Raw genomic sequence first — 13,598 nt, 5'->3', positions numbered from 1 at the left:
AGTGCGCAACAAGCTCATAGGGGGAAAAACATGATAAGTGAGAGTGAGTTAGAAAGTAAAAGGAAAGCTGTAAGGAACTGAGTTGACAAGAGATCAGATTTACATTTTTCCTGTGGGTTCCTGGGAGTTTAAGTATATGGGACCTCTGGGCAGAAAATAAGATCACAAACTAATGATCCAGAAAAGAACACAGGTAGTACTTACAGTGTATTACCATTGCAGAGCTCTTTGAGGAAGGACTGAGAAAGACGGAGATCATAGTAGAGTAAATAATATCTGTGAGAGGTGTGTGTAAGGAGTAGCAACATTGGTGGTGAGGTAGTCAAGATTATTATTTAAACTGTAACATTAAAATACCCAACGTAGACTTGTTTTTACATAATTAGAGATTTTTATTTAAGTTCTATGACCATTGGCTTTTCTTTTTTGGAAATAGACCATATATTTATAGAATTTTTAAATTTATGTTAAACTGCATTTATACTTCTGTCTTGATCTAGCTGTTTCTGTTTTTTGCCGTGGGGAGTGATGTCCAGCCTGGGACAGAGATGGAGATCATAGTAGAAGAAACGACATCTGTGAGAGATGTAAGTCACTTTACTTGGGGCGGGGGGCGGCAGGTGGGGTCTGTGGGTGTTTGGCATGGGGAGCAGTGGTAACCTGTGTTAGGATTTTGAGGTCCTGAGGCTAGGGTTTACATTATATACTTTAAAGAATTCTGTACTCATTAAAGGAGTAGTTTGGGGTACTTGAAAACTGGTGAACCAACTATAATTTAAAAAATAAGATTACTGATTACCAGTAATACATGTTTATTATAGAAATTTGGGATATATAAAAATGGATTAAAAGAAAAAAACGCCTCATTATCCCTTATCCCACTAATATTAACCCTTTGGCATATTTCCTTCTGGTGATTTTACTTTATATGTATGTATAATCACACACACACTGGTGTGAATGTTTGTGTGTGTGTGATAAAGCAGTTATGTTGGTGGCACTGAGAACTGGGACTTTCAATATTGGAAAACGAGAGACAGATAACATCAGTGTGGTTAAATAAAGCCTGTACTCCTGAGTTTAAATTAGAAGACTCAGAATTAACTTGATATACTTTTTCTTCTTTGAAAAAATTATTTTTCTAGCTCTGTCCCCTGTAACGGCTTTTGGAAACAATAATTAACCTGGTAGTGGCAAGCACCCCAGCACCTAGATCATGGTCACTAAATACCATTTCCTACTAGAAGGAACCAGGGCTTCTCGGAGTAATGGCTGCTTCTGTATCTAGATTGGAAAAGCCTATGATGTGCCTAGAACGTCTTACCAGGACAGAAAGCAGTGAAGCTGCAAAGACTTCTGGGATCAGCTTAGAGACTCAAGCCAAATGAAGAGACTCCCACTGGTCAAAGATAAGACAGTTTGAACCTCAGTGGGAATAATAATGAAAATTGAGTGGTACACATACATAAAATGCATGAGCTCATACGGACCCTAAAAATACGATCGTCATTGTTCACCTATAGTGGATGCTAGGTAGCCATAAAGGAAAGAATCAGGCATGCATTCTGTTTCTCTTCTGCAAACTGTACCTCCCATTAACCAAATAGATGATGAGTTGTTTTTTAATAGACATATCCCAACTGATAAAATGAAGAAAAAAAGTTTAGATTATCATAGTTTTTCAACTCCTAATGAATTAATGGATCTATACAATGATCCTGAAAAACTGCTAATAGCCCCAAAAGAGCAGCACCTGGACATTAAAGCTCAAAACAATACCTGTGCTCTTCTTGCCAAAACAAAAAACAAACAAAAAGTGGACCTGAGTCCAGTCAAACCTCTAGGTCTGAGTACTGGTTTATAAGAAGTACAGGGCTCAGAGGGACTTGTTAAGTGTGTCACAGGCTTGCAGTCAGCACAGTCCTGAAGTGGAAAAATCCTCCTCTTCAAGAAATCAGTTGCAGCGTGAGGCAGCCTATAGGCTAAAGAGACCTAGGAGACACAGTAAGTAGATGCAAAGTATGGAACTTATGTGGCCCTTGATTGAAACCAAAAGAGCTTTAGTAATTAATAGTTTAAGAGAAAGTAGGGAAATTTAATCACTGATTGGATATTTGTTATTTAGGAATTACTAATTTTTAGGTGTCATAATTATTTAAGAGTTATGTTTTTTAAAATAATCTTTATCTTTTAGAGATGAGTACTGAATATTAATGAATGAAATGAAATGAAATGATATCCAACATTTGCTTCCAAAGAGTCGGGGGGCAGGACGGGGAAGTGGGTAGGGGTACTGACAGACAAGACTGGCCACAGCAGGGATTGAGACTGGGGGATGGCTGCTTAGAGGTTTGTTTTCCCAGCTTTTCGTTTGCCTTTTAACTTTAGTGTCTATCAATTTCAAAGCATGAACCACAGAACTTTCCAGAGGAGCAGTGTGTATCATATGTCTTTCTTCTATTCTGTCCCTAACCCATCACAGGCAGACTGGCACCCCGCCCTGCCACTGACACTGCCCTTATCAAGGCAGCCCGTGGCCTCCACGTTGCTGTGTCCAGTCAGCAGGTCTCCGTCTTCATCTTACTTGCTCTCTCCGCAGCAGCTGACGTACTTGATGACTTTTGTCACTTGCTTCCAGAAGACAGCGGCTCTTCAGGCTTTCCTCCCACCTCCCAAGCGTACCCCTTCTCAGCTGGTGTTTCCCCTTCCCTCTACCTTGTGAGCACCTTCGTGCTCAGTTCTTAGACGCCACACTTAGGCCTACAGCTGCCCCTTGGTTGTCTGAGTGTCATCCCAAATTATACCACACCCACAACGGAGCTCCTGATCGCTCCCAAACGCACCTCACCCACATTTTCCTTTTCCGTTACAGTGGCTCCATTTTTCTACTTGCTTAGGCCAAAAACCTTGAAGTTATCTTTTCTTTCTTACTTCATAATCAGTTTTTCAGGAAATCCTTTTGGTTCTACTATCAGGATTTATCTGGAATCTAACCACATCCCATTCCCTCCACTGCGTTCACCCTGGTTACCTCTCTTCCAGATTATTCCAGCAGCTCCTGACTTATCTTATTCCTTCCAGCCTTACACCTCCCAGGGTGTGTTCTCACGAAGTTGAGTGATCCTTCAAAGTGTCAGATCAGTCACTGCTACTCACAGCTGTCCTCTGCTTTCCCATCTCAGTCGGTGTAAGAGTGGAGCCCCTGAGTGACCTTGCAACACCCTGTGTGTTCTGGCTCTTTGGTATCTTTTTTACAAAAACCTCTAACTTTTACTCACGCTCACTCTGCTTCAGCTAAGTCCTTGGGCCTCCAGTCGGTGCCTCAGACAGGCCTTTACCCTGGCTGTTTTCTCTATCCAGAGTGCAGTTAAGTTGATGCTCAATTGTTTGTTTGTTTTTCTTGAATAATGGAGGCCTTTAAGACTGCAGTTTTCTTTGAATACAGCTTTGGTCCCATTCCCTGTTTTAATATATTGTGTTCTCATTGTCATTTTCTAAACAATTGTTAATTCTAAAGTCTCTTTTATTTTTAATCACACAAGTAATTGTGGATTTAGTCTTTCTTGTTCAACTTAGGAGGAACTAAAAATGGCCCTTAGTCACCACCATGTTCTCGTCCCTTCCCCAGAAGTCACTATTGTCACTGAACGATACAATCTTTTTTCTTTTTTTCTTTTTTCTTTTTTTTGAGAGGGGGAGGTAATTAGGTTTATTTAGTTAGTTAGTTAGCTATTTAATGGAGGTACTGGGGATTGAACCCAGGACCTCGTGCGTGCTAAGCATGTCCTCTAAGCACTGAGCTATACCCCGCCCAAATGATACAATCTTATCCACATCAGTAGAGTGTATCCTTCCATACCTTTATCACAAATATACCAGTGTGTGGGCATGTATGTACAAGTGGAGGTGAAAAGCTTGACTTGTGTGGTTTCTTTTAAATCATAAATGAGATCCTAGGACTTTGTTTCACTTAAAATAGTTTAAAGGTCTTTTAAGACCAGTACATGTAAGTCTGTTTTATCCTTTTAATTGTTTTAAGACCTTCACTAGTTTATTTAAATCTTCCCCTGTTAAGGGATGTCTGTATTGTTTGCTATTTTTCTCTTACTCCAAGCAGTGCAGCGATGATCATCCTTAGTCCTGCTCCCTCCTGCTCTGGTTTAGTATATATCAAATTTTACTTACTCTTTTGCCCTAAATTTACTAAAGAATGTTTTCCCCTCAAGTTGAGTTTTAATGATTATTTTTGTTTCATTTAAACACCGGCTAATCGTCTCATTTATTGCATGGTGCCGTAAGCTCCCAGTGTGCACAGCACTTCCCTCCTGAGTTGATGTGTGACCAGTTGTGTTCCTTGCGTGCTAAAGACTAATCTCCTTTTACAGGAGTCAGAATTTATTATGTACCTTTAAAATCAGCCTAATTGCTCATAACTGGTCAAAAGTGCATTGCTAATCCTCATAAGAAGAAAAGCACACTGCAGACCTGGAAGTGGATGAACAAAGCTGTAAGTCCTGGTCGCAGACACCTGAACCTGTTTTCTTCAGTCTTGAGTTGGTGCCACCTAGCCCTTAGGAAGGAGAGCTTACTTAACCACTTAACCATGTATATCTTTGTCTATTTGAGAATTATTAAATATAATCAGACCAGGTCCAGACTCTAAAAAGGTTGTTTCTCACAATAGTATAAACTCAGAAACAGGCAGCTAATGAACATAATTTTTTTCTTACAGTGTTTAAAGGTAATGCTGGAGAAATCTGGCCTGTCAGGTAAGTTACAGACCATGATGACACATAACCTGACCCACACCCTTTACTTATGATAAATCATCTATAAACCTCATGAAAACTCACCAAACTTTTTTACCTCCTGGGTTGTCAGTTTCACTTTGCATTGCTATATGTACATAATTCTCCTGGCTCTTGTTCTTTTAGAAAAAATATGTAGTAGCCTACTACTAAGGGAAGAGACCCTAGAAGGGCCCAACAAATGTACCAAAGAAATAAAATTAACATTTATACCTTCTGGAATGTCCTAGGTCTCTCGCTAATTTTTTTTTAACCTCATTGATTCAGAATTTTTGGGGGTGGGCGGTGGTTGTGAGGTAATTAGGTTGATTGATTGATTGATTGGTACTGGGGACTGAACCCAGGACTCGTGCATGCTAAGCATGCGCTCTACCACTGAGCTACACCTTCCCCTGACTCTCATAATGCAGAATTTCAGTGCAATGTGTTTCATGCCAGATTAGGGAACGTAATATGAGTGAAAAAATAAACCCAGGGTATCCTGAGGTGGGTACCCAAGTGGAACCATGGGAGGGGGCACCATGTGGCTTTCCTGAGAGCACTTGTCATTCTCTCCACCCAGGTGACAGCCTGGGGGGCCGTTCACTTGCTCAGGTTCCAGGCACTCTTGTAGGAGTTTGCATACCATGTCTCATTTCATTTTGACAGTAGTTCTCCTGTGCAGGGGTCATCACCGTTCCCATTTTACAGATGCTGAGAATGGTTAAACGGCTTACCCAGAGTGACACAGCAAGTAGCTAGAGCCCCCGATTGCAGAACTCTGACTTCTCCCTGCTATGCTGTGCTATGATGTAATGGTGTCCACTTTTAACTTCCTGGTGGTGTCGGGTTTTTAAAACATACTTAGATTAAGTTACATATTGATATAACTCTTACTGTATTTAAAACTAGAACTAATGACAAAAGGGGGTCTGCAGAGAACAGTTTCGGGATTCAAAACCCGTGATCTGTACAGGATAAATATGAGATCTCTGTTTATTCCCTTGGCTTTAGCTTCTTTTGGTGGGTGGGGGAGTTGACTGTTTATAAAATATTGCTGATTTTTTAATAACCAGGATTTCCAACTTGTACTCTACTCAGTTCCCTCTCAAAAAAAAATTCTCTTCCCATTTTGTCACTGTAGCAAGCATGCTGAAAAACAGAAGTCTAAGTATAAAGTCTAGTTAACACTTACAAATGTTCATTTATACCAACTTGATTAAATGCTATACCAAAAGCACAGTTTTTTTTAGATTAACTGCTGATTGGATAGGAACAGTTTTATTATTCACATTATCAGTCGCTGAGCAATGTTAGCACATATCTTCAGCCAAGACAGTGAAATAAAGCTCAATGTCATGATTTTGGAAGGGATTCTGAATTCACACACATACATACATCTGTCTGTGCTCCCATGTGATGTGGACGTGCGTGTGCACAAGTAAGTAGGAAAGATACAAGTAGATACAGCACAGTAGTAGCAAGGGTTATTTTTATTTACAGGTGTACAGTTCTTGGTGGAATAGAAAATTAACCAAACTGAGGCAACAGCTTAATTTTTTTCATGCCCTGGAAGACATAATTTACTTTAGAAATCAGTTAATAATGATTAGGTCAAATCCCCTCTGATATTCATATATCCGAAAGGGTCATTCTTGACAAGTTCTTAAAACATCCTCTTCTGAATTTTTTTCACCCTGATTTGGATTCCTTCCTAGGAGACACATGGCATTTACGAAAAATGGATTGGTTCTATGAAGCTGGGGAGCCTTTATGTGAAGAAGTAAGATTATTTCTGTACACTTCATTTGTAAAAATGTGTTTATTTCATATTTTCATAAGGATGCCACCCCACTCATGTGAATAAATTCTAGAAAAAGCTTTACTTTTTTTAGGATACAAAAATCTACATGTGGATCTACTTTCACTTTTTCTTTACTACAGTTTTCTGTTAAGTCAGAGGGAAGATTTCAGCTTCATCTGTGTTGAGTCCTCTGTTAATAAGAGAGTGTGTCTCTAGGGGTAGTGGTTCTTCACTAGGAGGCAGAGAACCACAGAGGACAAGAGGTATTTGAACCAATGGAGGATTTGAAGATGCACTCTGAATTTTAAAACCTGAATTTTTTTTTAATTGAAGTATAATCAGTTGACAGTGTTGTGTTAATTTCTAGTACACAGCATAGTGATTCAGTAATATACACCTACATATATATACCTTTCCATACTCTTTTTCATGATAGGCTATTACAGGGTATTGAATATAGGTAGTTCCCGGTGCTATGCAGTAGGGCCTTGTTGTTTATCTGTTTTATGTATAGTAGTTAGTAGTATCTGCAAATCCCAAACTCCCACTTTGTCCCTCCACCCCCCTGGTAACCATAAGTTTGTTTTATGTCTGTAAGTCTGTTTCTGTTTTGTAAATAATTTCATTTGTGTCATCTTTTTAGATTCCACATATAAATGATATCATATGGTATTTTTCTTTCTCTTTTTGGCTTACTTCGCTTAGTATGACAGTCTCCAGGTCCATCCATTTCACTGCAGATGGCATTATTTTATTCTTTTTATGGCTGAGTAGTAGTCCATTGTGTGTATGTGTCTGTGTGTGTACCACAACTTTTTTATTCAGTCATCTGTTGATGGACATTTAGGTTGCTTCCACGTCTTGGCTATTGTAAATAGTGCTTCTGTGAACATGGAGGTGCATGTATCTTTTCAAGTTAGCATTTGAAACCTAAATATTTTAATCTCAGAGTTTATCTGTAAGTTAATGATGGCAGAATTCGTCTTACTAACCAATCACTTAGGCTCTGATTCAAACTGCATCTCCAAATCCAGCCCAAACTCTAAGGGTAGATTTAGGAACAATGTTATCACAGGACGGTTGAACTCTGGTTAATCTTACTGTTGCTCCAGATAGCATCAAAGCTCCCAGTCCAGATCCATGGCCTTAGCAGTAGACCCAGAATGGAACTTTGTGAGGAAGCTTAGACAACTGTGGTCAGCTGCCCTTCCCCCTGTCTTATCTGCCTGCTTTCTGTTCAGTGAGACACTGGCACTGAACATCAAGGGAGCCTGATTTAAAGCAGGTATATTGGGGGCCTTCAGTGCAATGCTCTTTGCTGTGTAACAGTCAGAAACAATGCTGAGAGGACTCTCTTGAGTCCTGGCCAGGAATTTGACTGCCTGGAGTAAGAAGTGGGCCTCAAAAAATCTTGAGGACATACAGTTTGGATGTCCGAAGAGTATTATGTCATCAGTTTCCTCATTTTCTTCTCTTATAAATGCCCAAATTGGTATCAAGCATTTCATCCAAAAGCAAACTTACCGTCAGAACTGGCTCCACTTCCCAGACTTGCTGTTTGTCTTTCCCATCCTGACCTTCTTCATCGTGAAGTGTGGCTTACCCTGCTCACCTGATAGCTGTCATATTTGGTCTCAGCCTTCAAAGGCCGTCAGTTTTTCCACGCCTTAACCGTTCCTACTGCTGGCCTCCTGGTTCAGCCTCCCCCGCTGTTTGGCCTCTAACGTGAGTTACTACAACCGACTTTCCTGAGCCCCGGTGTTGCCCACTTCCATATGTCACATTTGTAGCCCCTAGACTGATCTTTAAAAACCCCCTTCTCAGAAATCGTGAGTGGCTTTTTAAAAATCAGCTGAAAACTCATTTTTTTCTATTCCACATCCCTTTGACCTGTGACCACCTTTGCAGTCCAGTGTTCTTTCCTGTTACTTACTCTCCAGTGGCTACCTCCCAGTCTAATTAATCAAGTCTCTTAGCTCTTCCTTCCCCAGAGCAAGTCATACTGGCTCTTGACATAACCTTGACTTTGCCCTGTTTTTCTTTCTTGAGACATTCCTTCTTGTTTCCTCTGACTTTTCAAATCCAGCCCATTTTTTAGGCTTAACTAAAATTTTATCTTCTGTAAATCAGTCTTTCATCATTTCTCATCTCATCCATCTCCCTTCCTTTAATCTTTTGCAGTTCATAATTGTATACTTTTAATACATTATGATGTACTGTTTTATAGGCTTAGCTTTATTCCCTATAGCTTCAGTATCTGCTTCATTATTTATTTACTTATTTCTTGAAAGGGTAATAGAGACATAGGTTTTAAAAAAAAAAAAGGATTGTTCCTTGCAGAAGTCATAATGTTCCTTTCAGAAGTCATAAGTGATAAGAAAGACTTTCTGTATTTCCAGGATGCAACACTGAAAGAGCTTATGATATCTTCTGGAGATACGTTGCTTTTAATTGAAGGAAAACTTCCTCCTCTGGTAAGATTTTGCTCTGGAATAGACATTGTGTAAATAACAGTTACTATTTTATGATTACAAAGATGATACATTCTCACTGTATGAAAATGGAGAAATACAGCCATAAAGAGAATACTTACCCAAAATCTTACCAGACAGCTACCATATTTTACATCTTTATATATTTTCTTCCTGTAAAATCATCTGTGCACACAATTTTATTTCCTACCTTTTATATTTAATTTTTTAACCTGGCCATAAAAATCCAAAAACAATCATTGTAGCCAATATATGACTTACCACAGTTTAATTCACCTAGATCCCTGCTTTGGGGAATTTAGCTTGTTGTACATTTTTTATTCTTATAAATAGTACTTAAATATAAATCCTTCTTAGGACAGTTGTAAAATGAAAGAAACTAACAAGTCAAGAGGTGTGAACTTTTTAAAGATTTGATGCTGTCTATTGCCAAACCCTTTTCCCAAAGAGATGTGCCACGACACAGCCCTGGTTGCAGTCAGTAGGTTCTTTCTTCTCTATAAAATTCCTTCAGAAACGTTCACAAGTGGAAGCTCGTGTAACCGGTGTGCTGTGCTGCGGCTCTTCCCACGGTGCCTGCGAGTATGTGTGTAGTTTTTTCTGTCAGATGCTTTGTTTATACTTTTCATTTACTGTGGCTACTAAGATACAGAACATTAGTCCCAGTCATTCTAAAGACTGATTTTTATTATTTTAAACTTTTGATTGTAAAAACAATAAGTAAGTATAATATATGGCAATTCATACATACATCTTAAGGATAAATAATAAATTCAGGAACATTTTCTGTATCAAGATGTCTCTCTCTGTGGAAGTTCACTTAGTCTGTGCGCATCACAGCGGTTAGAAATGCCCCGTTCTTCAGGGTTTTCTGAAGGTGCCTGTCTGGTGGTACCAGCCGTGGATCCCCTCGCGCCCCTGGAAGAGTCGTCAGGACCAGGCAAGCTGCACCTTTTCTCAGGGCGGGGACTGGAGAGCTGCCTCCACCCAAGGTGAGAGCAGAACAGAACCGCAGCACCCAGCGTGTCGTAAAGAAAAGTAAGAGGGCGGCCTCTGCTCTAGAGGCAACTGAACTGTATGCTTTTTAAAATGTAAAGTTGAACATCAAAACCTACTTATTTCATAGCTCGTATCATAATCCTAGTTTTGTATAGTGATTTGTAATGTCTTTTTGGTTTGGCTTTACCTTTCATTTGCTGTCTGTTATTTTCATTATCTTTATATCAGTATATTAAATTTCTTCACAGAATTTTTAAATATCCTCTCCCAAGCTCCTCATGGCAAAATGAATTATAATGGACTAGGCTGGTGAAGCTTCAGTCACTTCGGTGACTTCATTGCGGCGACTTCACTGCAGCCTGAGGAGGGGTGGGTGGCAGGGCTGGGGTCTTTTCTGCCGCCCCACCCAGGAGCCGCTTCGGGAGCGTTCCATGTCACTGACTTCTGAGAGGACACACAGAAGAAACTTTTACTAAGTTTCTTCTCCACGGACAAAACTCAGCACACGCATCATGATGAGCCAGAAGTCACAGGCAGGGAGTTTGGGTTGTCACTGTAAAAAGCGGGTTTCCACTTCGTTATAAAGAAAATCTAGAGATAAAGAGAAAGTATCTTTAGTAGGACCAGGTCTTCACATGTTTCCGTTTATTATGCTCATCTAGCTTTTTCAGTGCCTTGATGTATTATGTATTTCTTTTTATCTTTTAAAATTCAGTCCTGAAATTAACATAAATGAGTTAAAATCATCTCTCTCTACTCTTTTAAAGTTAGGATTATATGTGTAGAGCAATTAAAAAAAACCTCATGTTGAATTAGCTATGATGTTGACATTTTTTGTTTGTTTTAGACTTGTTAGCTCTAAAAATGATGTCATGATTAGATAATAATGAACAGCTTAAAAAGCAGTATGTGTTTCTCCATGAAAGTTAAGAAAAAAATCTCATTTTTTTTTTGTTAGTCGTTCTGTATCACAACATATGGCAAGTGTTTTTATTCCTGAGAATTTCCTGGAAGTGTCTTTCAGGTAGTACCAGCTTATGGTCCTTAAGACCCAAGAAGAACCACTCATGCAGAGAGCTTTCTTACTTAATTTAGTTGTAATTAATTTCTTATTATGTATTAGCAGTGTGCTCAGCAGTAAGCAAAGGCATTTAATTAAAGCGAAAATGAAATTACTGATTTCAAATTCAGTTATTAGCTTTTGTATCCAGAGTTTTAGATGAGAGAGCATTTTGTTTTCCCTTTTTTAAAACAAATGTAGAAAGGCGTTCTTACTGTCAAGGATTCTCTCAGTCGGTAAGCATTTATTGGGCATTTGCTGTGTGGCGCCCACCACATTTGGCACTGGAGAGACAAACCAGATGGATGGCCTTTCCTCTCTTGACAGTCATATTCTTTAGGGGAGACAGAGCAGGTAAGTATATACATATAGGGAAGACACTTAACACACACAAACGAGCAGACAGAGTAACATGTTGGACCAAGTGCTGTGAGAGGAAGAAACAGGTAAAATAAAAGGTGAGGGTAGGGCAGGGTGTCCTACCAGCAGAGCCCTCAGAGGAAGGGGAGGGTGTGGGAGAGAACGTTCTAGGCAGACGACACAACAGTAACATTCCCCGTAACATCCCAGTGACAAGACCGTGGTGTCGCACCCACACCCCTCCCTGGCGGGACACTGCTTCCTCCCCGTGCGGTCACCAGGGAACTGCTCAGAGAACTCAGATTCCCAGTTGCGTGGGTGGAGCTGCAGTAAAGCTATCTGCAGAAGCAAAACATGGCCTGTATTTCAGAAATATGAAATAAATATGCTTAAAGCTGCTGTCCGACGTCTTGCCCTGTCCTCTGTAGGTGCGCCCAGTGACGGGCACGCAGAAGGTTCCCTCCTCTTCTTGGGAGACGTTGACATCTCCGAAGATGCCGCTTTGGTGGAGCTGAAGTCTCAGGTCAGACCCCTCCTGCAGCACAGCTCAGTGCTGATCGGGCTGCTCCAGTGAGATATTAATATTTTCTTCTATTTCCTTTTCCCTCACCTGCAGTCTGTTCTGATAGGGCATGTGTTATATGCCATGTTCTGTGGTGAGTACCCAGCAGGCCACACGCACATTGCTCACACAGCTCCCTGGGTTTGTTTCTCCCGGTTGCCCTGTGGCTTTTGTGTGCCCCACTCCGACAGGCATGCTGTGCTTTCGTTTGAGTATCTCCTCAGTGACTTGCAGCTTATGTTCATTTTGATTTTTTAGGAAAACATCTGTTGGAACATTTGTAAAGCATTCACTTTACTCCTTTATTTACATTGTTTTTGTATCATTGTGATTCATGTGTTAAATGTTGTTAGTTAAAAGCTGTGATATCAATTGCCCAGGAGGCCAGAATATCAGCTTTATGTTAGGATGTGAAACTAGTTATTGTATTGTTTTCTTGGGTATAACATTCTTAGAGAAAGAGGTTTTCTCCAAATGGAAAGGTTGGATTGAATATAACACACGATGCCTGAGAAGCATCTTACTGTCATTGAACTAAAATGAATATCCCTTCCTTTTAAAGGAAAAAAATTCTTATGATATGAATATCCGTCGTTGAAATTTGACTCGTCCTGTGCGTCCTCAAACCTTCCTTAGAAAAGTAAATGGTCTTACTCTCCTGAGAACAAGTGGGAAGAGACTTTCTCCTTATATTGGATTATAAGGTTTCTAGGTTAAAAATGAGTCAGTATCGGCCATTTCATGCATTCACTACAACCTAAATATATGAATACTTACCTGCCCTTACACAGCTAGTGTGGGCCTAGCAGTTGGATCCAAAGATTCTGAGATACTTCAGAATCAAACGTTATTTCCTTGACAAAGTAAACATTGCTGAAGAATTGTATTAGCATTACATTAGCATGGGTGGAAGTTGAAGATGAGCCCCTTGCTTTTATTAGAGTTGCCTCTGCTCTTGTCACATAGAAATTAAAGTTTCATTTTCTAAAGCATGGTTAAAAAGGAGTCTGGGGCTCAGACTTAGAAACAGAAAACTCATTTACCTCTCAAGCAGCTTTCCATTTACCTCTCAAGCAGCTTTCAGTAGAGAAGACACAGAAATTACTCAGGATTAACTTCATTTAAGAGATATCCCTATGGCTTTTTTTTTTCTAGATGTTACCATTACTCGAGATACTCTTTCCCTCAGATGTCATTCTGTAGCTCTTCATTTTTTTCCTAAAGCAATCTGTTTTCAAGAATGCTTTTTCAAATGTCTGTTTCTTTTCTAGGCCATGACCTTGCCCTCCTTCTCAGAGTTTTGCATCCCATCCCCAGCCTTCCTCAGAGCCTGGACCGTGGACAGCAAGCGCCCGGGCAGGCTCTTGCGATTCCACCACCAGCAGCTCAAGTAGGTTTCTCAGTGAGCACTCACCAACAGAAAGCCGTTCCTGGTAACCCCACCGCTGTCAGGTGGACGATGCTTTTTATTGTAAATTGAACTCTGAGACTTCGGTTTTTCATATTAAGTATTAATGTAGCTTCGTGTATTTTT

General features: G+C 40.0%; 1 protein-coding gene across 2 annotated transcripts in view; it reads left to right on the top strand.

Annotated features, from left to right (window-relative positions):
* Window positions 1-13,598, top strand: part of USP40 (ubiquitin specific peptidase 40) — a 72,883-nt gene that overhangs the window by 47,541 nt on the left and 11,744 nt on the right. For both annotated transcript variants that reach the window (XM_072961863.1, XM_072961862.1), the window contains 7 exons: window positions 501-587; window positions 4,733-4,769; window positions 6,506-6,570; window positions 8,991-9,065; window positions 9,949-10,075; window positions 11,931-12,025; window positions 13,336-13,454. In XM_072961863.1, coding sequence (XP_072817964.1) covers window positions 501-587; window positions 4,733-4,769; window positions 6,506-6,570; window positions 8,991-9,065; window positions 9,949-10,075; window positions 11,931-12,025; window positions 13,336-13,454 — 605 coding nt within the window. The remainder of the gene's footprint in view (window positions 1-500; window positions 588-4,732; window positions 4,770-6,505; window positions 6,571-8,990; window positions 9,066-9,948; window positions 10,076-11,930; window positions 12,026-13,335; window positions 13,455-13,598) is intronic.

This window comes from Vicugna pacos, chromosome 5, assembly GCF_048564905.1.
Source record: "Vicugna pacos chromosome 5, VicPac4, whole genome shotgun sequence".
Lineage (NCBI taxonomy): Eukaryota > Metazoa > Chordata > Mammalia > Artiodactyla > Camelidae > Vicugna > Vicugna pacos.
Note: the sequence above shows the minus strand (reverse complement) of the source record. Positions and strands in the feature narration are given on the sequence as shown.